Source organism: Emys orbicularis, chromosome 1 (assembly GCF_028017835.1).
Source record: "Emys orbicularis isolate rEmyOrb1 chromosome 1, rEmyOrb1.hap1, whole genome shotgun sequence".
In the NCBI taxonomy this organism is placed as follows: Eukaryota; Metazoa; Chordata; order Testudines; family Emydidae; genus Emys; species Emys orbicularis.
In genome coordinates, this window is record NC_088683.1 from 118,281,192 (window position 1) to 118,305,217 (window position 24,026).

At 46.2% G+C, this 24,026-nt stretch overlaps 1 protein-coding gene across 2 annotated transcripts in view; it reads left to right on the forward strand.

Moving 5' to 3' along the window:
- CACNA1C (calcium voltage-gated channel subunit alpha1 C) overlaps positions 1–24,026 on the forward strand; it is a 607,732-nt gene that overhangs the window by 372,130 nt on the left and 211,576 nt on the right. For both annotated transcript variants that reach the window (XM_065403340.1, XM_065403334.1), the window contains exons 5-6: positions 7,265–7,415; positions 12,432–12,636. In XM_065403340.1, the coding sequence (XP_065259412.1) occupies positions 7,265–7,415; positions 12,432–12,636 (356 nt within the window). The remainder of the gene's footprint in view (positions 1–7,264; positions 7,416–12,431; positions 12,637–24,026) is intronic.

The window sequence follows — 24,026 nt, forward strand, 5'->3', positions numbered from 1 at the left end:
CAGGCGGCAATTTAAAGGGCCTGGGGCTCCCAGCAGTAGCTGGAGCCCCAGGCCCTTTAAATTGCCGCCAGAGCCCCGCTGCTGGAGCCCTGGGGTAGCGGCAGCGGGGCTCCGGGGGTTATTTAAAGGGCCAGGGCTCCCGCTGGGCCCTTTAAATAGCCGCCGGAGCCCCGCCGCCGCTACCCCAGGGCTCTGGGGGCTATTTAAAGGGCCCAGGGGAGTAGAGGCAGCGGGAGCCCCGGCCCTTTAAATAACCCCCGGAGCCCTGCCGCCGCTACCCAAGGGCTCCAGCAGCGGGGCTCCGGCAGCTATTTAAAGGGCCCGGGGCGGTAGAGGCAGGGGAGCCCCGGGCCCTTTAAATAGCCACCGGAGCCCTGCTGCCGGAGCCCTGGGGTAGCAGCAGCAGCCGGGGGCTCCGGCAGTGGTTTAAAGGGCCCGGGGCGGTAGCGGCGGCCGAGCCCTGGGCTCTTTAAACTGCTGCTGGAGCCCCTGGCTGCCGCTGCTACCCTGGCGGGGGAGGGGAGGGCACTTACCGGTACAGGGCGGGCCGGGGCTGGCTCTGACCCCCCCATCCCTGCCCCTTCCGCCCAAGGCCCCGCCCCTTTCGGGGGCCAGAGCCGGCCCCAACCCAGCCCCGTACCGGTAAGTCCCTATTTCTACTGTCACCCCTGCCTAAACCCACAGAGGACTGTCCTTAGCTTTGAAGAGGGACCATGCTGTATTGACTCCAATCCCTCCCACAGGCAAAGAGTTTTTTTGTACCCTAAATCTTGCTTCTTTGCTTTCCTCTAGAAGGTCATAGGGACCTTGATCTGGCAAAAAAAAGTGATGATGTTCCTATATAATAAATATTTTTAACATTTTATCAGTGTAAATAAATCCTGTAGTCTGGAAGCCCAGAGAATGCAGCTAACATGTTTTGCTTGCTGAAACATTTATGGAGTCAATTTTAGGCAACAGCATGCAGCCACACTAGTTTGTTAAAGGTAAGCTGAAGTGCTTTGGAAATAAACACTAAAAGGTGTTTAAGATCTTAAATTATTACCAGAATAAAAGAGTAGGTTGAAAAATGACAAATAGTCTATTTTTGTGATTCCCCTTCCCTAGCCTCTATCCACCTGTCTATCTATCCATCCCTGAGAGCTTTTCAGGGCAGGTACCATCCCTTCATAAATGTGTAAGAGTGTGTAGCACATTGTGGTGGTTTCCACAAATAAATAAATATATTGAAAAACAACAAACATTTGAACATCATTTCATATTCACTTGCCAGACCTAAGGTCAGGGCTCTGTGTTTCTCCTGCATTAGTGAATGGCATCACTAACCTCTGTAAAGCCGCGTAAGCAGTGGTTCTGGAACAGTTTTTATAGTGGGGGTGCTGAGGGCAGAAACCATGTGTTTGGGTTGTTATTACTACTTCAAGCCAGAGTGCTCGGCAGCACCTCCAGCATCCCTAGTTCCAGCACCTATGAGTGTAAAGATGCAGCTCTCCACTCTGCTGTAGTGGGACAGTTGATGGTATCATCTTTTTTAAACCCAGAATCTGGAGTTTGGTCTTGCCAGATAACAAACCATTCCAGTTTAATTTTAGAATGTATTTATGAGTAAATACTATCCATTTTCTCTGTTAGTGGCATATCTTGGCACCTTCTCCATGTCTGCAGGGGAAAACCGTAACTCGAATGGTTTGCTGTACAGGAGAGTGGGGACTGGATGGGGCACAGAGTGGTGGAGTGGGTTCACTCCCCTGCAAGTTGTGAGTCCCCAGTTTGGGTGAGCTCCATGCATGGCAGCATGGGGAGAGTGGGAACAGGTGGAGCTTGGGGCAGAGGAACAGTTTAGATGTGGTTTCTCCCATCCTCTCCTTTTCCAGGGGTTTGCAGGGGCTCCTCTAGCCACTGGCTGTCATAGACTCTGGCCTGGGGTGGAAACTTGGCCCCAATTTCCCCGGATGCACAGACACATCTAACCAGTGGCCAGCCCTCCTATTCAGTGCCGGCACAGAGCTCAGGGTTTGCCTCTTTATGATTGAGACCATTTGGATGGCTTTTTTTTAATTTTAAAAAGAAAATCTCTTTGTACTGCTGTTTCCGCTGTCCTCCCTCGACTACTCCCATTCTTCTTTCTCTGCTATCCCTCTATCTTTCCTCCACTACTCCACAACTGGGTCCTCAGACACCCCTTGTGAGTCAAAGAGATCAGTTTGTGTTGCAGGGCTGCAGGAACTCAGAAAAATAATACTGTGCTAATAACTTGTCAGCAATGCCGGACACATGGTGATAGATGTTGTGTGGGATTTTTTTTTTCTCCTGCAAGTAGCTTTTGGCAATTTTTTTTTGAGCTGACACCTCTAAAGTTGCAACGTTATTAGCAGTTTTCAACTTTTAGAACCTCTGTGAATACTTTAACAGTAATGTGTGTACAACTTGCTAATTAATGGAATCATTTGGATTTGAAAACAGTTTGTCCTAATGGAATACTGCAAAGCACTTGCATTAATTCATGATAACATTATTCAATAGCTTTTCTCTTCTTTTCTTCAAAGTTGGTTTATTATCGTAGAGTAGCTTTTTCTAATTAACCTAGTAGAAGCCCATATAAATCTCTTGGTGGTACCAGTTCTCCTGGGCTGTCTGAACTCCTTACTGTGACAGGGTCTGCTTACTCCACACTAGCCCAGACAGGGTTAAGCCCATGTTATTGACAGTGGAAGTCCCGCCTCCCTGGCAAGACTGGGCATGCTCCAAGTGCTCTAGTAGTATAAAGGGAGGCAGCCCAGCTCATTCTGGGCTGGAGGCCGCAGGGGGAGGACCTACCTGGGAAGCTCCTGTGGAGGGCCAGCCACAGCCTCTGACTGCACTGGGAATCGAAGCCGTCCACGGCCTGCCTGCACCCCGGCGACTGGAGGAACGCTTGGAGACGACTGGCCCTGCCGAACACAGAGGACCTGACATCTCATGGGAAACCCCAACACAGACTCTGGTAGGAAGTGACCCAGGGAGGGTGATGGAGTGGTACCTCCTGCCCGGGGAAACTCAGCGTGTTTCGGTAGGACCCTGCCGCTGAGTCAGTGGCAAGTCACTACGCCACTGTTAGGGCCCTGGGTCAGGGCCCGGTGGAGTCGGGGGGCTGCCACATGCCAATGCTATAGACTCTGGCCACTAGGCCCCGCTGCCCTGCATCAAAGGACGGCTCTATAGATTCTGGCTGCTAGGCCATGCTGCCCTGCACCGAAGGGTGGCGCTACAGACTCTGGCCGCTAGGCCACACTGCCCTGACCCTAGACCATCACACATGGTGGAGAATGGGGGCAACGCCCAGGACCTGCTGAAAGGTCCAGTAGAGGGAATCTAGACGATGGGATTCCCACCGCCGTCCAAGATGGATACAGAGAAGTTTCTAAAGTGGATACTGGAAAATCAGCAAGAGCAGGCGGCCCAACAGCGACAACAACAGGCTCACATGATGCAGCAGATGACCCAGCACCAGGAACAACAGCAGCAGCTCCTTCGAGAGTTGGCTGCCCAGCAACAATTACAACAGGAACGCCTAGTCCAACAAGTGGCAACTCTACTGCGCCCACTGGGAGCCCCAGCCCCCGCATCTACGGGAGCGGGATCTGGAGAGGCTTCAGTGGGACTACCAATTCGCCTCACTAAGATGGGACCCGGCGACAACCCCGAGGCATTCCTGGTCACGTTCGATCGGGTTGCCACTGCTACTCGGTGGCCCCCAGAGCACTGGGCCACCATGCTAGCCCCTTATTTGATGGGACAGGCGCAGACGGCCTACCGTAACCTTGATCCCTGAGAGGCCTTGGAGTACCCTGGGTGAAAGCGGCCATTTTAGACCAGACCGGCATTAGCCCAGAGACATACCGCCAGCACCTCCGTAAAGAACAGTACCCCCTCGGGGCTCGACCTCAGACTGTGGCCCAACGGATACGGGATCTCTGTTGGAGATGGTTAGACCCAGAAGGCTTGACCGGGCCCCAGGTGGCGGAGATGGTGGCGCTTGAACAGTTCACCCAGATCCTCCCTGCAGGAGGAAAAGCATGGGTGGGCCCGGGCCTCCCTACCGGGGCTGCCATACCCCAACGCTATAGACTCTGGCCACTAGGCCACGCTGCCCTGCGCCAAAGGACTGCTTTATGGACTCTGGCCATTAGGCCCCACTGCCCTGCATCAAAGGGCGGCGCTACAGAGTCTGGCCACCCTAGGGGTGTGGACCATCACACTTACCATCTCCTGTTTATGGTAAAAGCTTTTGATTTTTTTACAACCACCACTTTAACAAAGGGTGCAATGGTTTGAATTGACATTGTCTACCCTGTATATCTGCAGTACACTTGAGCACTTTAATGGAGTGGCTTTTTGTATGTTTAAAAAGATAGCACTTTTTATCCATCATCATGGTTATCTTTAATACCCTCTCAAATGCTTTGGGGAAATCCTCATATGAATGTTAAATAAATTAATAAAAATAATAATTAATTATTATTAATATGAGACTAGGGCCTTATAATACTTGACCTCCAAGTCTTGACTACATTTAGGATTGGGGAGGCCTCTAAAGTCATTGACAATTAAGAACTTCCTTTGCTTACTTGTAGGATATTATAAACCCACAAATTTTGGATCCAAATCTGAAGTTTCAGAAAGTTGTTGGAATTAGACAAATTCAGGGTTTGGTTCAGACCTCTCTCTGCCATTTCCCATGTAGTGATCTTACATTGTGGAGTGGGAAAGTGGTTTTTATTTTACTGTGAGACTCCTAAAAACATTTGGGATGAAATTTTTGTCTGGAATAAATTAGCACCATTCTCTGACCTGGACTACAGTTAATTTTCTGTATGTGCAGGTAATTCAGACTGGTAGGGTGAACAAAATGAGCAATCAGAGAAAAGAAAATCATCTCTGACTGGCTCAGAAAATAACTGATCTTTTAGGTGGCCATAGCCATATTTTCCTCCTGAGCATGGCTACCCATCCATAGCTAATCCCCAGTGGGAATGCCACAACTGAGCTGGCAGGACATCCTTCTCTAGTGTGAGGTGAACATCTGATAACATCAATATTGTATTTCATTTACGGATTACTATATGAGAAGCAGGGTATTCCCTGCTGAATACAGTACACCTTAGAAGTGGGTGTGAATCATAAAACTATAAACCAAGTGACTATAACCACTCAAGAAGTGCTCTCTGAAAATGGTATCAGTATAGTGATATTGACAGCTGACTCAGGTTACTGCAAGTGAATGAACCATCCAATTAGCCTGACTATTGACGTCTTCTCTGGTCATTCTTACTGGGTGCTGGGATGATCAGGTGAGCAAATTAGAAGACTCAGTCTGCTGTCAGTGTTTGCACATAAGTGTGAAAATGCTTATTAAGAAATGTATTGTCATCATTAGAATGCATTTAAATTAGTTGTTAAAACAGTAGTAAAAACTAAAATGCCTAGATCTCAGACAATAGATTTGAAAAGTTAATGGTTCTTGCAAACTCTCTTGCTAGCAGACATTTACAACTCGAATCACATGTTTCAGAAATCACAACTAATATCAACTTCTTTGATAAGATGACAGAATTTGTAAGAGACATGAATAGGTTAATTCAAGGCTAACAGCTATTGCAAACCCTGAGGAGCTTATAATTGTGAACTGGCTGTTTCTCAGCTGAAGGATAGTAGATACTTAAGACGTCCGTTGGGAACCCTCTCCGCGCTCCCAACATTAATAGCATAATAATGTTGTGCTATTTATTGTATTTTCACCATCCAAATGAGGATTTTTAACTTAGTAAACATTAGTGAATTTCCAGTAACCTTATAGCGTTCCTGTGATGTAGATATTATTATTCGTGTTTTAGAAGTGGGGGAACTGAGGCACAGAGAAGTCCAATGTGCTGAGAACCTTCAGGTCCCATCAATTTCAAATGGAGTTAAGGATGCTCAGCACCCTCTGCAAATCGGCCCATAAGTGACTTCCCACTGTCACACTCTATGGCAGAGCCAGAACCCTGAACCCAGATTTCTTGATTCCCAGACCCACGGGTGCCGGCTTCCAGTTGTCCCAGGAAGTGCTTAACCCCCACTCCACCCCTTCACCCAAACCCCCACCCCTGCTCCGCCTCTTCCCACCCCTGCTCCGCCTCTTCCCGTCCCTGCCCACCTCTTCCCTGCCTCTTTCCACCCCCTTCCAGAGGTGGAAAGAGTGCTGAGAGGGAGGGGGGGGAGTTGATCAGCAAAGCCACCGGCGGGCAGGAGGCACAGGGGGGAGAGGGAGAGCTTGGCTGCCAATGTGTACTAAGCACCCACTAATTTTTTTCCTGGAGCACCCACGGAGTCAGCACCTATGCCCAGACCTATGCCTTAAGCACAGTATCAGTCTTCTTCCCTCTGTTTAAAAAAAAAAATTAAAAAAAAATGTTCTCACCTTTCATCTCTGTTGGCAAAGAGGACAGAGAGTTACCCTGACACAGCATCTGGGGATTCCCCTGTTGTAGAGGGAAGGCCCAGGTGACATAAAACCAGCAACAAGTTCTGTCTCATCCAATAGGAGTAGAGAGCATTCCTTGTCAGGCTGAAAGGACGGGGCAAAGATGAAGTGCAGGGTGCTTTGGCAATCTTCAGCCAGCAGAGCAGTCTTTAAAGGATCACTCTAGTCAACATAATCTAGGGTAGCCCTTAGATTGCTTTAAATTGTGCCAGAGATTGGTTTGGCCCCCAGTCAGACCAAGAATTGGGGAGCAGAAAAGAGCCTTGACGCTATCTTCCTTCTCCACACTGCAAGAACTGCTCTGCTAGTTCCAGGCATCTGGCTCACTGGTGTTACCCATTGCTGCTCTTCTTCTGGCTGAGTTCTGGATTTGTTTCTCTTGTTCTTTTTACCCCTTTTCTCTCACATATATCCCCCAAGAAATGCCTTATAACTGATTTTTGGGAATCTGCAGAAACAGCTGCTGTTTTCCATCCCAGAGGTGGTAGCATTCAGTGGTAGGTGAAGCGATCCCTTCAGTAGTTTACTTTGTAAGTCAGGTTTGCTGTGGTAAGTTTGTAGAATACTCTGGGCTTCCTCTGGATGAAAGGTGCTGTATAAATGTAAGTCACTATTATCAGTTTATCAAATGCTGGGGGAGCGGGATTGGTTTTATATGCCCAATAAAAATGAAGCATTTGTCTGCAGTTTACAGTCCTCGATGGCTCTATTAGCTTTGGCTTGTTCTCTTATTGATAGTGTTGCCTTCTTCCCTCCCTGCAGGTCTCCAAGTGGTTTTAAATTCCATTATCAAGGCTATGGTCCCCTTGCTGCACATTGCCCTGCTGGTGCTGTTTGTCATAATTATCTATGCCATCATTGGACTGGAGCTATTCATGGGGAAGATGCACAAGACCTGCTACTTCCTGCAAGGCGGATTACCGGGTAAGAGTTGTGTTATGTGGGGCGGGGGCTGGAGGCTCGATTCACTGTTGCCCTGCACCTTGTGGAACATTTACCCCAGTGCAAAAAACATAAGAACAGCCATACTGAGTCAAACCAAAGGTCCATCTACCCCAGTATCCTGTCTTCCGACAGTGTCCAATGCAAGGAGCCCCAGAGGGAATGAACAGAACGGGTAATCCTCAAGTGATCCATCCTTTGTCGCCCATTCCCAGCTTCTAGCAAACAGAGGCTAGGGACACCGTTCCCTGCCCCTCCTTGCTAATAGCCATTGACGGATCTATCCTCCATGAATTTATTTACTTCTTTTTTGAACCCTGTTATAGTCTTGGCCTTCACATCGTCCTCTGGCAAAGAGTTCCACAGGTTGACTGTGCGTTCTGTGAAGAAACACTTTCGTTTGTTTGTTTTAAACCTGCTGCCTACTAATTTCATTTAGTGACCCCTAGTTCTTGTGTTATGAGACGGAGTAAATAACACTTTCTCCATACCAGTCATGATTTTATAGACCTCTATCATATCCCCCCTTAGGCATCTCTTTTCCAAGCTGAAAAGTCCCATCTCTCCTCATACGGCAACCGTTCCATACCCCTAATCATTTTTGTTGCCCTTTTCTGAACCTTTTCCAATTCCAATATGTCTTTTTTGAGATGGGGTGACCACATCTGCATGCAGTATTCAAGGTGTGGGCATGCCATGGATTTATATAGTGGCAATATGATATTTTCTGTCCTATTATTTATCCCTTTTTTAATTATTCCCAACATTCTGTTCGCTTTTTTGACTGCCGCTGCACATTGAGTGGATGTTTTCATAGAACTATCCACAATGACTCCAAGATCTCTTTCTTAAAAGGTAACTGCTAATTTAGACCCCATCATTTTATATGTATAGTTGGGATTAGGCTTTCCAATGTGCATTACTTTACATTTATCAACACTGAATTTCATCTGCCATTTTGTTGCCCAGTTTTTTTTCAGATCCTTTTGTAGCTCTTCGCAGTCTGCTTGGGACTTAACTATCTTGAGTAGTTTTGTTGTATCTGCAAATTTTGCCACCTCACTGTTTACCCCTTTTTACAGATCATTTATGAATATGTTGAATAGGACTGGTCCCAGTACAGACCACAGGGGGAGACCCATTACTTACCTCTCTCCATTCTGAAAACTGATCATTTATTCCTACCCTTTGTTTCCTATCTTTTAACCAGTTAACAAAGGATACAAATTATCAGTTTTCATAATGGAGAGGGTGTCAAATGCTACTATTATAATCTGGTAGTGTTTAAACATCCAGCTGGCAGTATCTGTGCACTGGTGTGTATATGACAATACAAGGTGTAGCGCAACGATGAATTTGGCCCTGATAGTGCAGGGAGGTACTTGAGTGCTGCTGATTTACCAGCTAGAAGAAAGCAAAAACTCTAGGGTTTTGCTCCAAGATGCTGCGCTGGGTTTAGCCAGTTTCACAATTTCCTTCTCACTATTTTGGGAATTTCGTGATTGGTGTGTGTGTGTGTGTTTGTGTGATGCTGGTGTGAGTGGCCCTATGGACAGCTTTAGAGCCAAAAAGAACAGTCTGCTACAGTATTTGTCTAATTTACACATCTATATAGCACCCCTCACTGCTGAGCTAAGCAGAAGCTTGAATTTCCTACACTCTGATTTTTGCAATTGTTTTAATGGGATTTTCCAGGTTTAGAAGGATCTAGAGCCAACCATCACCAACTAACACATTTTTAAATACGACTGTCTTTGTCCACACTGAGGGCAAAATGATGGTTAACACCCTTATAGTTAAAATGTTTTAGTGAACATGTTTTCTACCACAATGCATTTTCCCAATGTAGGCCATGCCTGTGAGGCTGCATTAGGGAAATGGGAAGTGCCCATTCTGCAAATGTCTGTGGGCTTCTGCCTATGGCTGTGAAAACAATGGATTTTTTTGGTTCGGTGGCACATTTAAATTATTTTTTAAAATAGTTTTGGGTCAAACCAAAAACAATTTTTTTTTTTTTCAAAAAAATTTTACAAATCAAAAAGTTAAAAGAAAAATTTGGTCAACCAAAAGCTTTGTTTTGATTTTGAGCTTTTAATAAAAATTAAAATTAAACTAAAGGAAACTTCAAAACAAAGTCATTTCAAATTGAAGCGTCTCATTTCAGGAATGTTGATAGGAAATATGTTGGGTTTTTTTTTCAGAATTTTTTTTAGGGTTTTTTTTTTTTTTTTCTTTTGACCAAAGCAATCTGACTAAATTTTTGAAAGGTTTCAGTATTGCCGAATCTGCTGCTTTTTTTTTTTTTTTTTTAAACTGGAAAAAATTTCCAGGCCAAATTTTTTTCCCCAGCTCTACTTCTATCCCCAAAGAGGAGAACATGTGGCCCTTGGTATTTAAGGCAGTTTGCACATTTTTTCTTTTTACTCTATCAGAAAAAGCTGCAGATGCCTTTAAACAGTTCAGCAGAGGGATATTTGTCCATAAATATACAATGTAATTAGAAATACAGCCAAAGGAGAACAAATGCAGATGAAGGAATGAACTGAACAGAAACATCCCTTTGTATTTTCCTTATGCGAGCCAGTTCCTTCCTCCTTCTGTTTTCCCAGTCGATTCATCCTCAGAATTGGGTTGTTTTCTTGGTCATTCTCTTTAAGCCTCATCTCTTCTCTAAGTCCTCATCCTTCAGAGTCCTTGTGGACCTGTGAGTCAAGGAAGCAGAAGCTATGCTTGTTAGGGCATCTTTATGGGCTTCACCGTCACTGGCTTGGTCATGTTAGTGTGTGAGTGGAGGAGCACTGCACCAACAGCAGTTGCTGGAGGCATTCTGCTTGTGGAGGACAGAGAGTGAGCAGGCTGATTGCCTCCAGAGGACCAAGTTGCAAGGGTGTGACAAAGCAGCAATATTAAAGGCACTCTCTGCATAGATACACAAGTGAGAGGGAAGGAACAGCAGACTAAATACGAATATTTTCAAAGTGAGGCTTTCCCAACATAATGTAACTTTCACTCAATTAGAACATTTAAATGAATTTAGCGCTGTTGAAAGATGCCTAAGTGCCAGCACTAGAGATAGGAGTTCTCTATCTCTCCACAAAACATGTACGATATGGGGATCAAAAATGGAAACTCCTTCTACTCTGCCCTATAAACAGAACTCAGCTTTGATATGGAGAAACCAGCAATATGGGTGATAGTTTAGCTCAGTCTCCACAGCCCATCCAGTCATTGGCCTTTCTGTTGAGACTTCCGGCAGAGTTGTCAATTCCTACTGAGCGTGGTGGTGCTTTTTCATGTGAATGTTTGCCATTTGCAGCTGGGCTGAGACCTCCAGTTCATTTCCCATGGACTAAAGCAATAAGACAGTAATGACTTTCTCACCAGCAGACTAAGTTGTATTTGAGTCAGAAAAATAGAGTTGAACAACTCACCTATTCTATAACGACTCCAGTCCCCAAATATACAATACTGTAAACTTGAATAACTACTATCATGGCAGAGGAGTTTCTAATCTATGATCAGCCCTTCCTTTTTCTCTCTCAGGATGTGGCTGTGGTTAGAAAGGCAGCTACTCTGAAAGTAAAAATGAATTAATAGGAGGAATCCTGCACACGAAATCCATCAGAAAATGCCTCCTAAGAAAATCCAGTAGATTGTCACTCTCACATCTACTCATCTGCTGTTTATCATTTGATTTATTTGACCTGAGCACCAGTGATCACTGTGAGATGCTGGGTACTAATGACTCTGTCTCAGTCACGATCATATAGCAAGAAAATATCATACAGAAGGAAATTGCCACAGGAGTTCTCTAGTTTCTACCTTCTTATAAAGTCAGCAAATTTCAATTGCTGGAAAATGTACTAGAACTCTAATGACCTGCCATGGATTTTTACGCTCTGTTAATATATATATTTCTCTATGGTAACTACTGAAGAGGCACCTGATTCTGATCTTGCTACTCCTGATGTACTTTGGTGTAAACACTACCAGAACTTTTGGAAATCTCACAAGAACAAGCTGTCTCATGAAATAGATAGTAGCAACAAACAAAATAGATAGATAGAAACAAAATAAACCCCCACATATCTATTTTAAATGTAGGGCCTTACCTTGCAGTCCTCATCCAGGCAAAGCTCCCACTGCTTTCAATGGTAGCTTTGCCTGAATAAAGACAGCAGGACTGTACTCTTACTGATCAATCACTCTCATTACTATTACTAGGATCCCAATATTAGTATTTGTGTTTATTTGTATGTATTAAAATGTTTTTCATGGGCTTTTTTTAATGCACCAGAGAGTTGAAACAGACATGTAGCTTGGGTCCTTAATTTTACAAATTGGGAGAAACCCCAAACCTATATAGAATAGGCAGGTGGTTAATCAGAAGTTACGGTCCTGCAGAGCTTCTGAGCACCACAGGCCCTGTGGATAACATTCCACAAAGCTTCTAAGCTACAGAAATGCATCACAGCAGTTTAACATTAGTCCAGCATCCCTTGGCAGCTCCATAGCACTGAAGCCTGAAGTTTGGCTCCTTTAGAGGTAAGGTGCTCCACAGGAAGAGAGCTTCAGTCAGTTCAATGCTAGGGGGCATAAGTGACCTTAAGTTAACCCAGACTGCCCATGAATATGGAAATGGAAAATCACAGTTGCAGTGTGCACACCAAGGAATGCAATAGACGTAACCTAACATCTCCTTATGTATGAGTGCACTGATGCTTGTTTGTGGAAGGATGTGTATTGAAAAATGTAAATGACAATTTTGATGGTCATAATTGGTAGCTTGTCTATCCTCTGCAAAATAAAAAAAAACAAACCAAAAAATGCACCGGCGCCTGGTTAAAACCAATACAATTTTTGGTGGTGTCTTCAAATAATGTGTCAAATCCACTGCAAACGTCTGGTCTCAAAAGCAAGTATCCTTCTTTTGCCTTTCCAGTTACTCATGCAGTACTTAATAATTCTCTCATTCTTGTTTTCCCATCATTTATGATACACCAGCAGAAGAGGAAGCCTCTCCTTGTGCCCCTCAATCAGCGCATGGACGGCAGTGTCAGAATGGCACTGAGTGCAAACCAGGATGGGAGGGGCCCAAGCATGGCATTACCAATTTCGACAACTTTGCCTTTGCCATGTTAACTGTGTTTCAGTGCATCACTATGGAGGGCTGGACAGATGTACTGTACTGGGTACGTATCCGAAAATGACTAATCCATGGGACCAATAGTCCTGTCCTGCCATACTGAGAATATGGAGTTCTGGCTTGGTCTCTATTTTGCTCACTGGTTATGTGTGGTAATGGGAGGGTTAATAATAAATGGCTTTAATTAATTTAATGTGTCAATGGGATGACATGGAAGCTGTTAGCTGTCATATTTTTTAAAATTTAAATGTGAACTTTCTATTATATTAAAATGTTAAGAGATGGCAGATGGCATTTTATTTGAGAATCTGCAATGTACCTTTGTTCAGCTGGGTGTCATTGAGTGACCCTCCCGATGTGTGAACTATCTCACACAAATCCAAATTACTAATGCAGCAATATTTCTTATGAGCAAAGATAACCATGTTCTGTTAACAAAGGCACTAGAATGAAGAGACCCATGGATTTCATAAGGAAGTTCAGAAAATCCTTCTAGATCCACACTCTAATCCTAATTGCGAACCTCATCCTGACCCTAATTCTTATCCTGATCCTAATTCTGATATTGATCTAGATAATGACCTGCATATTTATCTTAATCATGACCTAAATTCTATGTTTAAACTTGATGTTAACCTTGTCATCCTCATCCTAGTCCTAACTTGGAGACTTGCATTCAGCTTCCTTCAGCTTTTTTAGGTCCCATACTGTAATTCCTATTATGTTTGGGGACCTGGTAACAGCATGGTAGTCCGACAAGAGTTAAAATAAGGATTGATCTTTCATTGTAAACTGGACCTACCTGGGCTTCTGAACTATGCTACTGCCTTGGACTTCTGCAGGGTTGCAGCATGGTCTAGGAACATGCTTAAAACATGATTTAATCCTGACTACTGTTAGAGTCTGGATTATAACTATGTTTAGAGACTTCCACATTACATCTGGTTCCCCCAGTATGATAGGAATTTCAGTATAGATAGAACCTGAGGCTCAGTGCATGGTAGAATTAACACAAGAATATTCTAAGGAAAATGGGGAAGAGATCTGGATTGGGGTAAGCTTGTGCTGTTAATCAACACCCCCATCTCCCTTTAAACTTGATCCTGAAACTACATTCCACCTGCCACTGGGTTAGAGTTTAAAATATTTCTCTTTGAAGATTTAGAGTCCATTGCACACGGATGGGACTCACACAGATAATGATGGTCTTTTTACCCTTTTAAATTTAGATTAACTTTGTGATGCCAGTTCCTTCCTGGTGACTAAGATAAGAGACAGAGATGAAAATATTTGAGCAATCTGGGTCTTGCAAAATGAAAATTAGATTTACTTGAAACAAGAATATACATTAACAAAAACAGTGAAGAAAAAACTAAAACCAGAAAAGAAACCAGGCAAAATTTCTCAGTATTTGATACAAAGAGTATATCTGTCTGTCATATTTCAATAGTATCCATCACTATAGTATCTGAGAGCTGTATCTCTGTGTATTTGAGGGAGACTCGCAGGCCATTCAGTTGAGAGAATCCAAAGCAAGGTGAACAAGACAGTCCATAATAAATAATGATGCACTTGTGGCATTGTACACTGTTTATTCATATGAAATGAATCTCCCAAATTATCATTACTTTCTCTAATGGTAGATTTTACAATAGACCATCCCTGAGTTTCTGCACTCTAGGGTCCCTGCATCATTCACATGACAGGGTATGAAACACTCAGGATACAGTCATCAGTTCTTATTCACCTACTATTAGGAGCCAAAAGCATATAGCCACCAATAAATGCTCTTCTACCGTGACTGCTACAGATTGCTTCATTTTTCATAGATTCCCTACAGCAACCTAGCTGTTGGCTGTTGGGGTTTGGTTTGGTTTGAGCTACTTTCTGAAGTTATTTTTTCCTTTCATACAGTACAGTATATCGAGGCCTCAAATTATAATGAATTGTTAGGTATTAGTTCTTCAGGACAACTCTGGAGCTCTTAGTTTTCAGGGTGTGGATATATAGAACACTTGCTTTGGAAGAAAAAAAATGTTCTTGTTCTCAGTTCTAAATTATTTGCAGACAAAAAATCTTCATTAAGCTCGGTGGTAGGGTCTTCTGTGGCCGGGCAGCCTAGTGGCTAGATCACTGGTCTTTCAGTCTGTAAGGCCCAAGGCCATAGTAGAGGGACCCAGACCCTCCCTCTCTACTGGGTCCCATCCCAGGGCCCTGTATAGATCAACCCCTAAACAGGGGTGATGGGGTCTCCCATTCCAGCAGGGAGTTAAGCCCCACTTCCCTGGGCTACTTCCGACCAGTCTCTTCAATTTGGGGCATGACCCCGCTAGTCCAGTTGCCCCGAGCGCTGGGGCTTATTTGCAGCCTCCCCTTGGCAGGGAGCCCTTACTTGCCTTAAGCAGCTGCTCTGGCTGGCAGGTCACTGATCTGTCCCTTCAGGCAGGCAGAGATCTCCTGCTTCCTCGCCAGTCAGCCCCCAACTGAGCCTGGCTCCCTTCTTTTCTCCCCTCCTCCCCGCTCCAGGTCTGCCATTGGCCACAGGTATAGCGGAGCTGGGCTAGCTGAATCCAAAGGTTTTCTTTAACCCCTGCTGTACCGGATGGCCGTTTCTCTGCTCCCTCACAAGCTGGAATTAAGGTTGTAAATATAGTATCAATAACAAAAGGGGAAAATCTCTAACTAAAAAAACCCCACACCATCAGCTTCTGAAAGCCAGATAATGCAAAGTTCAGGTTACACTTTAGAAAAAACACTAGGAAAAAAACACCAGAAATGATGGACATTTAGGGTTAAGGTGATCCAAAGAATCTTAACTGTGCCCTTGTATCCACACCATCCTTTGACTTTGTCATGTTATATAGATACATTGGCCACCATTAAGAAGTTTGTGTTTGTCAGTTGCCATACAGTAGTATCTGAGATGCCATGGTTATTTTGTTCTACTTAGAGTGGTATTTGTTTAGCAAATGCTAACTTTTAAGGGTGACTACTGTACACCTCTATGACAAGTGTTATAGCTATAATAGTTGGCATGTTGAAACCCTATAAACATTGACATTTCAACTGTGTCAGCAGATGTCTTAAACAACATGCACGGGTTTATGCAGTAGAGTATACAGAGCCGAAGAGCAAAGGTATACTGGCTTTAAGATACCTACAGCAACATAGAGACTTAACATTCTGAATAGTAAAGAGTTAACAGGGTTTCAAAATTTCCAACCCTCTGGAATGGGTGAAGTATTTTACGAAGTGGCATAGGATATGGGTAGGTTTTGGGAACCAATTCTATGAGTTGCTGGGTCTGTAGTAGAGCCTAGATCATAACCCAAAACTCTCAACTCCCAGGTCTCTGCGTTAACCAAGACTATTCTTCCCCTACTTAGAGTTAGCCTGTTGGTGGTGGTGTCTTGTCAAGAGAGGCTACTCTGCGGTCAAGTAGGTGACACATGGCACTAAGGCTATTTAAAAGAGCCCCTGTGTCAAATTTGGGGGTTGGGAATCAAAATTTGATTTAATTGGAAATACAGCTTCAACTTTAAAGAGAGATTGTTGTTTTTCCAGCATAATAGGTTCCCTCTCACCCACTTTCTCCGGAGAACGATGGAGAGAAATGGGTTTTGTTTTTTATTTTAACTTGTATGTCAAGAAAAGTGCAGACAATTTCTAGGGCTTATGCCTCATTAGTGGTTAAAAAAAGTCAGAATTTTAGGCCATTATTTTCAAAAGTCATTGTCTGAAATTTTGCTCCTACATTCATATTTAGACACCTGAATAATTGACCTGACTTTCAAAAGTGCTGAGCAGCCAAAGTTTAGAGAAAGCTGCTGGGTATTTGGCACTTTGAAAATCATGCCAATTTAAGTATCCAGAGTGAAATCCTGGCTCTATTGAAGTCAATGGCAAAATTCCCATTGACTTCAATAGTGTCAGGACTTCACCCCCCACTTTTTAAAATCCTGGCCTAATCTCTCAATGCTTCACATGCACAAGACCTGGACCCACAAGAGTGTTTTTGGGGATGGGATCTATTGTAATAACTATCTTCTGAGGACAGGAATTACAGGTAAGCAATTTGCTTTGCTCTCCCTTCAAGTCTGAAAATGAAAGCGTCTGTCCTAAAACTCAGTAGATCAAGGCAGATGCCTTTGAGCGGAATTAGTTGGTTGGAAATATTCAGCCAATTGAGCAATTTCCTTGGCTGAACATTGCTAAGTGCCTTGTAATATTCAGTTCTGCTTCCCCCTTCCCCTCCCCTAAGGACAGATTCTGAGAGGTGCTGAGCACACACAATTCTTATTAAAGTCAATGGGAGTTGAGGGTGCTCAAACACCTCTCAGAATCAGGCGCTGAAAGAACAGCGAGCCACTTAGGAAAACTTCTGAAGTCTGTCTGTCTAGAGTCTTTTGACAGACCCAACAACACCATGGTACCAGAGTGCAGTTATTTGCCAATCTCCTGTTCAATCAGGGTAAAATTTTCACAAGTGACCTAGGAGCTTAAGTCCAATTGGCTTTTCATGAAACTTAGACTTCTAAGGGTATGTCTACCCTACGAAATTAGGTCGAATTTATAGAAGCCGGTTTTATAGAAATCTGTTTTATACAGTCATTTGTGTGTGTCCCCACATAAAATGCTCTAAGTTCATTAAGTCGGCGGATCGTGTCCACAGTACCGAGGCTAGCGTCGACTTCCGGAGCGTTGCAGTGTGGGTAGCTATCCCACAGTTCCCGCAGTCTCCGCCGCCCATTGGAATTCTGGGTTGAGATCCCAATGCCTGAATGATGCAAAACAGTGTCGCGGGGGGTTCTGGGTACATGTCGTCAGACCCCTTCCCCTCCATCAGAGCAACGGCAGACAATCGATTCGCGCCTTTTTACCTGGGTTACCTGTGCAGACAACATACCATGGCAAGCATGGAGCCCGCTCAGCTCACCGTCACCATATGTCATCTGGGTGCCGGCAGACGTGGTACTGCATTGCTACACAGCAGCAGCTAATTGCCTTTTGGCAGTAGACGGTGCAGTATGACTGGTAGCCGTCATCGGCTATCTGGGTGCTGGCAGACGTGGGGCTGCATTCCTATACAGCAGCAGCTCCTTGCCTTTTGGCAGTGGATGGTGTATTACGATTGATATCCGTTGTTGTCATATTCCTCAGTGAGTTCGGTCAGAGGCACCTGGGCAGACATGTTTTGTCTCCTGGAGACTCAGTCCTGCCAGCAGTCCTATTGAACCATTTTGACAATGATGGCTAGCAGTCGTAATACAGCATTTTCTGCCAAGCACCCAGAAGATGCCGATGGCTATCAGTCATGCTGTACCGTCTGCTGCCAGCTTAAGATGTAAAAAATAGATGGACCAGAGTTGTTCTGTATTCATTTGCTTCCCCCTCCCTCCGTGAAATCAACGGCCTGCTAAACCCAGGGATTTGAGTTCAGTCTTTGGGGGGGCCATTCTGTGTGACAGTTGTTTGTGTTTCTCCCTGATGCACAGCCACCTTTGTTGATTTTTAATTCCCTGTAAGCCATGTCGTCACTCACCCCTCCCTCCCTCAGACAATAGTTTCGTGCCTTTTTTCAGCCCAGACGCCATAGCACTGGGATCATGGAGCCCGCTCAGATCACCGCGGCAATTATGAGCACTATGAACACCATGCGCATTGTCCTGGAGTATATGCAGAGCCAGAACATGCCAAAGCAAAACCAGGCGAGGAGGCGATTGCAGCGTGGCGACGAGAGTGATGAGGAAATTGACATGGACATAGACCTCTCACAACGTACAGGCCCCAGCAATGTGCAAATCATGGTGTTACTGGGGCAGGTTCATGCCGTGGAACGCCGATTCTGGGCCCGGGAAACAAGCACAGACTGGTGGGACCGCATCGTGCTGCAGGTGTGGGACGATTCCCAGTGGCTGCGAAACTTTCGCATGCGTAAGGGCACTTTCATGGAACTTTGTGACTTGCTTTCCCCTGCCCTGAAGCGCCAGAATACCAGGATGAGAGCAGCCCTCACAGTTGAGAAGCGAGTGACGATAGCCCTGTGGAAGCTTGCAACGCCAGACAGCTACCGGTCAGTCGGGAATCAATTTGGAGTGGGCAAATCTACTGTGGGGGCTGCTGTGATCCAAATTGCCAGGGCAATCAAAGACCTGGTGATATCAAGGGTAGTGACTCTGGGAAACGTGCAGGACATAGTGGATGGCTTTGCTGCAATGGGATTCCCAAACTGTGGTGGGGCGATAGACGGAACCCATATCCCTATCTTGGCACCGGAGCACCAAGCCACCGAGTACATAAACCGCAAGGGGTACTTTTCAATGCTGCTGCAAGCCCTGGTGGATCACAAGGGACGTTTCACTAACATCAACGTGGAATGGCCAGGAAAGGTACATGATGCTCTCGTCTTCAGGAACTCTGGTCTGTTTCAAAAGCTGGAGGAAGGGACTTTCTTCCCGGACCAGAAAATAACCGTTGAGGATGTTGAAATGCCTATCGTGATCCTTGGGGACCCAGCCTACCCCTTAATGCCATGGCTCATGAAGCCGTACACAGGCAGCCTGGACAGTAGTCAGAACCTGTTCAACTATAGGCTGAGCAAGTGCCGAATGGTGGTGGAATGTGCATACGGACGTTTAAAAGCACGCTGGTGCAGTTTACTGGCTCGGATAGACCTCAGCGAAGCCAATATTCCAATTGTTATTGCTGCTTGCTGTGCGCTCCACAATATCTGTGAGAGTAAGGGGGAGACATTTATGGCAGGATGGGAGGTTGAGGCAAATCGCCTGGCCGCTGATTATGCGTAGCCAGACACGAGGGCGGTTAGAAGAGTACAGCAGGGCGCGGTGCACATCAGAGAAGCTTTGAAAACCAGTTTTGTGACTGGCCAGGCTACAGTGTGAAACTTCTGTTTGTTTCTCCTTGATGAACCCCCCCCCGCCCCCCGGTTCACTCTACTTCCCTGTAAACTAACCACCCTTCCCTCCCCCCTTCGAACACCGCTTGCAGAGGCAATAAAGTCATTGTTACTTCACATTCATGCATTCTTTATTAATTCATCACACAACTAGGGGGATAACTGTCAAGGTAGCCCAGAAGGGGTGGGGGAGGAGGGAAGGAAAAGGACACACTGCAGTTTAAAACTTTAACACTTATTGAAGGCCAGCCTTCTGATGCTCGGGCAATCATCTGGGGTGGAGTGACTGGGTGGCCGGAGGTCCCCCCCACCACGTTCTTGGGCGTCTGGGTGAGGAGGCTATGGAACTTGGGGAGGAGGGCTGTTGGTTACACAGGGGCTGTAGCGGCGGTCTCTGCTCCTGCTGCCTTTCCTGCAGCTCAACCATACGCTGGAGCATATCAGTTTGATGCTCCAGCAGCCGGAGCATCGACTCTTGCCTTCTGTCAGCAATCTGACGCCACCTATCCTCTTCAGCCCGCCACTTGCTCTCTTCAGCCCACGATTCAGCCTGCCACCTCTCCTCTCGTTCATATTGTGCTTTTTTGCACTCTGACATTGACTGCCTCCACGCATTCTGCTGTGCTCTGTCAGCGTGGGAGGACATCTGGAGCTCCGAGAACATATCATCCCGAGTCCGCCATTTTCTCCTTCTAATCTTCACTAGCCTCTGTGAAGGAGAAACATTTGCAGCTGGTGGAGGAGAAGGGAGAGGTGGTTAAAAAAGACACATTTTAGAGAACAATGGGTACACTCTTTCACGTTAAATTTTGCTGTTCACATTACACAGCACATGTGCTTTCGTTACAAGGTCGCATTTTTCCTCTTATATTGAGGGCCTGCCAGTTTGGTGTGAGAGATCACTCACGCAGTGCCAGGCCACAGATTTCGGCTTGCAGGCAGCCATGGTAAGCCACAGTCTTTTGGCTTTTTTAACCTTCTTAACATGTGGGAATGGTTTCAAACAGTAGCGCCCTCATTTCCCATACCAAGCACCCGTTGGGTTGGCCATTTAAAATGGGTTTGCAATGTAAAAGGAGGGGCTGCGGTTTCCGGGTTAACATGCAGCACAAACCCAACTATCCCCCCCACACACACACACACCCAATTCTGTGGGATGATCACTTCACCCCTCCCCCCCACCGCGTGGCTAACAGCGGGGAACATTTCTGTTCAGCCGAGCAGGAACGGGCACCTCTGAATGTCCCCTTAATAAAATCACCCCATTTCAACCAGGTGACCGTGAATGATATCACTCTCCTGAGGATAACAAAGAGAGATAAGGAATGGATGTTGTCTGCATGCCAGCAAACACCGGGACCATACGCTGCCATGCTTTGTTTTGCAATGATTCCAGACTACGTGCTACTGACCTGGCGTGGTAAAGTGTCCTACCATGGCGGATGGGATAAGGCAGCCCTCCCCAGAAACCTTTTGCAAAGGCTTTGGGAGTATATGAAGGAGAGCTTTCTGGAGATGTTCCTGGAGGATTTCCGCTCCATCCCCATACACGTTAACAGACTTTTCCAGTAGCTGTACTGGCCGCGATTGCCAGGGCAAATTAATCATTAATCGTTAAACACGCTTGCTTTTAAACCATGTGTAATATTTACAAAGGTACACTCACCAGAGGTCCCTTGTGTGCCCTCAGGGTCTGGGAGCACGCCTTGGGTGAGTTCGGGGGTTACTGGTTCCAGGTCCAGGATGATAAACATATCCTGGCTGTTGGGGAAACCGGTTTCTCCGCTTCCTTGCTGTGAGCTATCTTCATTGTCTTCATCATCATCTTCCTCGTACCCCGAACCCGCTTCCCTGTTGCGTGATTCTCCACTGATGGAGTCAAAGCACACGGTTGGGGTAGTGGTGGCTGCACCCCCTAGCATGGCATGCAGCTCCGCGTAGAAGCGGCATGTTTGCGGCTCTGCCCCAGACCTTTCGTTTGCCTCTCTGGCTTTGTGGTAGGTTTGCCTTAGCTCCTTAATTTTCACGCGGAACTGCTGTGCGTCCCTGTTATGGCCTCTGTCCTTCATGGCCTTTGAGACTTTTTCTAATATTTTGCCATTTCGTTTACTGCTACGGAGTTCAGCTCGCACTGATTCGTCTCCCCATATGGCGAGCAGATCCCGTACCTCCCGTTCTGTCCATGCTGGAGCTCTTTTGCGATCCTGGGACTCCATCATGGTTACCTGTGCTGATTAGCTCTGCGTGGTCATCTGTGCTCTCCACGCTGGGCAAACAGGAAATGAAATTCAAAAGTTCGCGGGGCTTTTCCTGTCTACCTGGTCAGTGCATCTGAGTTGAGAGTGCTGTCCAGAGCGGTCACAATGAAGCACTGTGGGATAGCTCCCGGAGGCCAATAACATCGAATTCCGTCCACCCTACCCCAAATCCGACCCGCAAAGGCCGATTTTAGCGCTAATCCCCTCGTCGGAGGTGGAGTAAAGAAACTGGTTTAAATGGCCCTTTAAGTCGAAAAAAAGAGCTTCGTTGTGTGGACGTGTCCAGGCTTAATTCGATTTAACGCTGCTAAATTCGACCTAAACTCGTAGTGTAGACCAGGCCTAAGACACTTAGGCATTATTGCAGATTTAACCTCATTCTCTCCTGCATCCTTTCTCACACTTGCTGTTTTTCTCATTTTTAATGAAGCCTATCCCTTCCATCTCACAAGATTGTTTCCCTGCCTATTCCTGCCTGCCCATGAAAAGTGTCAGAGGCATTCAAATCAGTAAACTTTTATTCCACAAAATATTTTTTAAAGTAATGTCAATAAAATCAATAAGCTTTCTAAGCTCCTCTCTCACCCAGTGGATAGTGTGTGCAAATAGGTTGGCTTCCTTTGACTTTTTAGAAAAAAATGATGCTCTTCCTTATATAGTTTAACATTACTTTATTTGCTATTATTGTTGTTATTATTTATTTTATTACTTTACTATGGTCCAAATTCTGCATGCAAGACAGTGAGGCTGCACAGGCTGTAAATCTGAGCAGAACTGTGCCCAATAAGCCCCAAATGCCTTCTGCATCCTCCATGCATTGAAAATGCTAGCCCAGTGCTGTCACTTGGGTGGCAATGTCCAGCAAAAATTCCACTGGCTCCTTAAATAACCTTTAAAGCCCTAAGAAATATTAACAGTCCCCTATCTTTAAAAGTAGAATTGCTGAGGCCCTCTGTTAGAAAACAGCATTCCATGTGGAGTCTGCTTGTGATTTTCTGAACTTGGTGAAGTTGTCCTAGCAAGGGAGATATTGAAGGGGCCTTGTGATTACAAATAAGACCACATAGGAAATTGGTAGTTTAAATATTGCAAATAAACAGTTCATAATACAAATCCAGAGAAGCACTGAGCACCCACAGCTCCCTCTGACTTCAACAGTGGTGGTGAATACTCAACACCTTTCAGGATAGACTCTGACTGTGAGGTTAACTCAAGTTTGGGTGGCCAGACATCCCGTTTTTAAAGGGACAGTCCCATATTTAAGCCCTCTTGCAGGTGTCCCGACTTTTTCTTAAAAACAGGCAAATTGTCCCGTATTTTCTGTCTCTCTCTCCCCCCCACCCCCCACCAGTACTGATGGGATGAGGGTGGGTCCTGCTGCTGGCCAGATCCCTGCTCGCCAGCATTCCGCACACCAGCGGTGGGGGGGGGTCCAGTGGCCGATAATGGGTGTGGGTGTGCAAGGCTGGTGGCAGGGCTGGCCGCTCCCCCTGCTGGTCCATCAGCGCAGCCCCCGCTGCATGCCAGCTCTCAGCCCGCAGGGCCCTACCCCCTATCCCGTTTCCAGCTGGCACTGTCTATGCACTACGAGCTGCAGTGGCTGGTGAGTGTGGGTAGGCGCCAGGCGAGGGCCGGTTACGTGTTGCCTCTGCTGCCCACCCATCAGCCCTTTACATGCTCCCCCTCGCACTGTCCTCTCCCTGCTTTGCCCCTTCGCCTCCCCCCAAGCCTCGCTGCTCCTCCATATCCCACTCCCAGCAGGACACGTCCCACTCCCAGAGCTGTGTGAAGAACCAGCCCCTGGTCGGAGTGTTCAGCTCACTAACAGCCTGGCCAGCAGGCTCCTTCCTTCCCCCACTGTGCCCCGGGAAAGCCCAAGACCCTCCCGCCCGGAGGGTTGGCCAGGAGGAGCCGAGCCCTGCATGTGCCAAAGCCCCGCACAGCAATGGCACGGGGAAGCCTCTCTGCCCCTCAGCTAAGCTCTGGAGTGGGGCAGGGAGAGCGATTTCCAGCCTGTTCATGCCCTGAACCTGCAGGCTCCACAACAGCACCCCAGGCAGGGGGCTTTACACCTTCTTCACCCGCCCCCGGCCCTCCTCCCTGTGTCCTGCCCCCAGGGAGCACGGGGCTGAAGTCCCTGCAGTCAGGTTCCCTGGGCCCTGGTGCACAATGCATCCTTAGGGCTTAACCCCTTCCTGCCCATGCTGTAGCCACGGGACAGGATGTGGCTGGGTTATGTCATTGGCCAGCAACAGCGGGGAG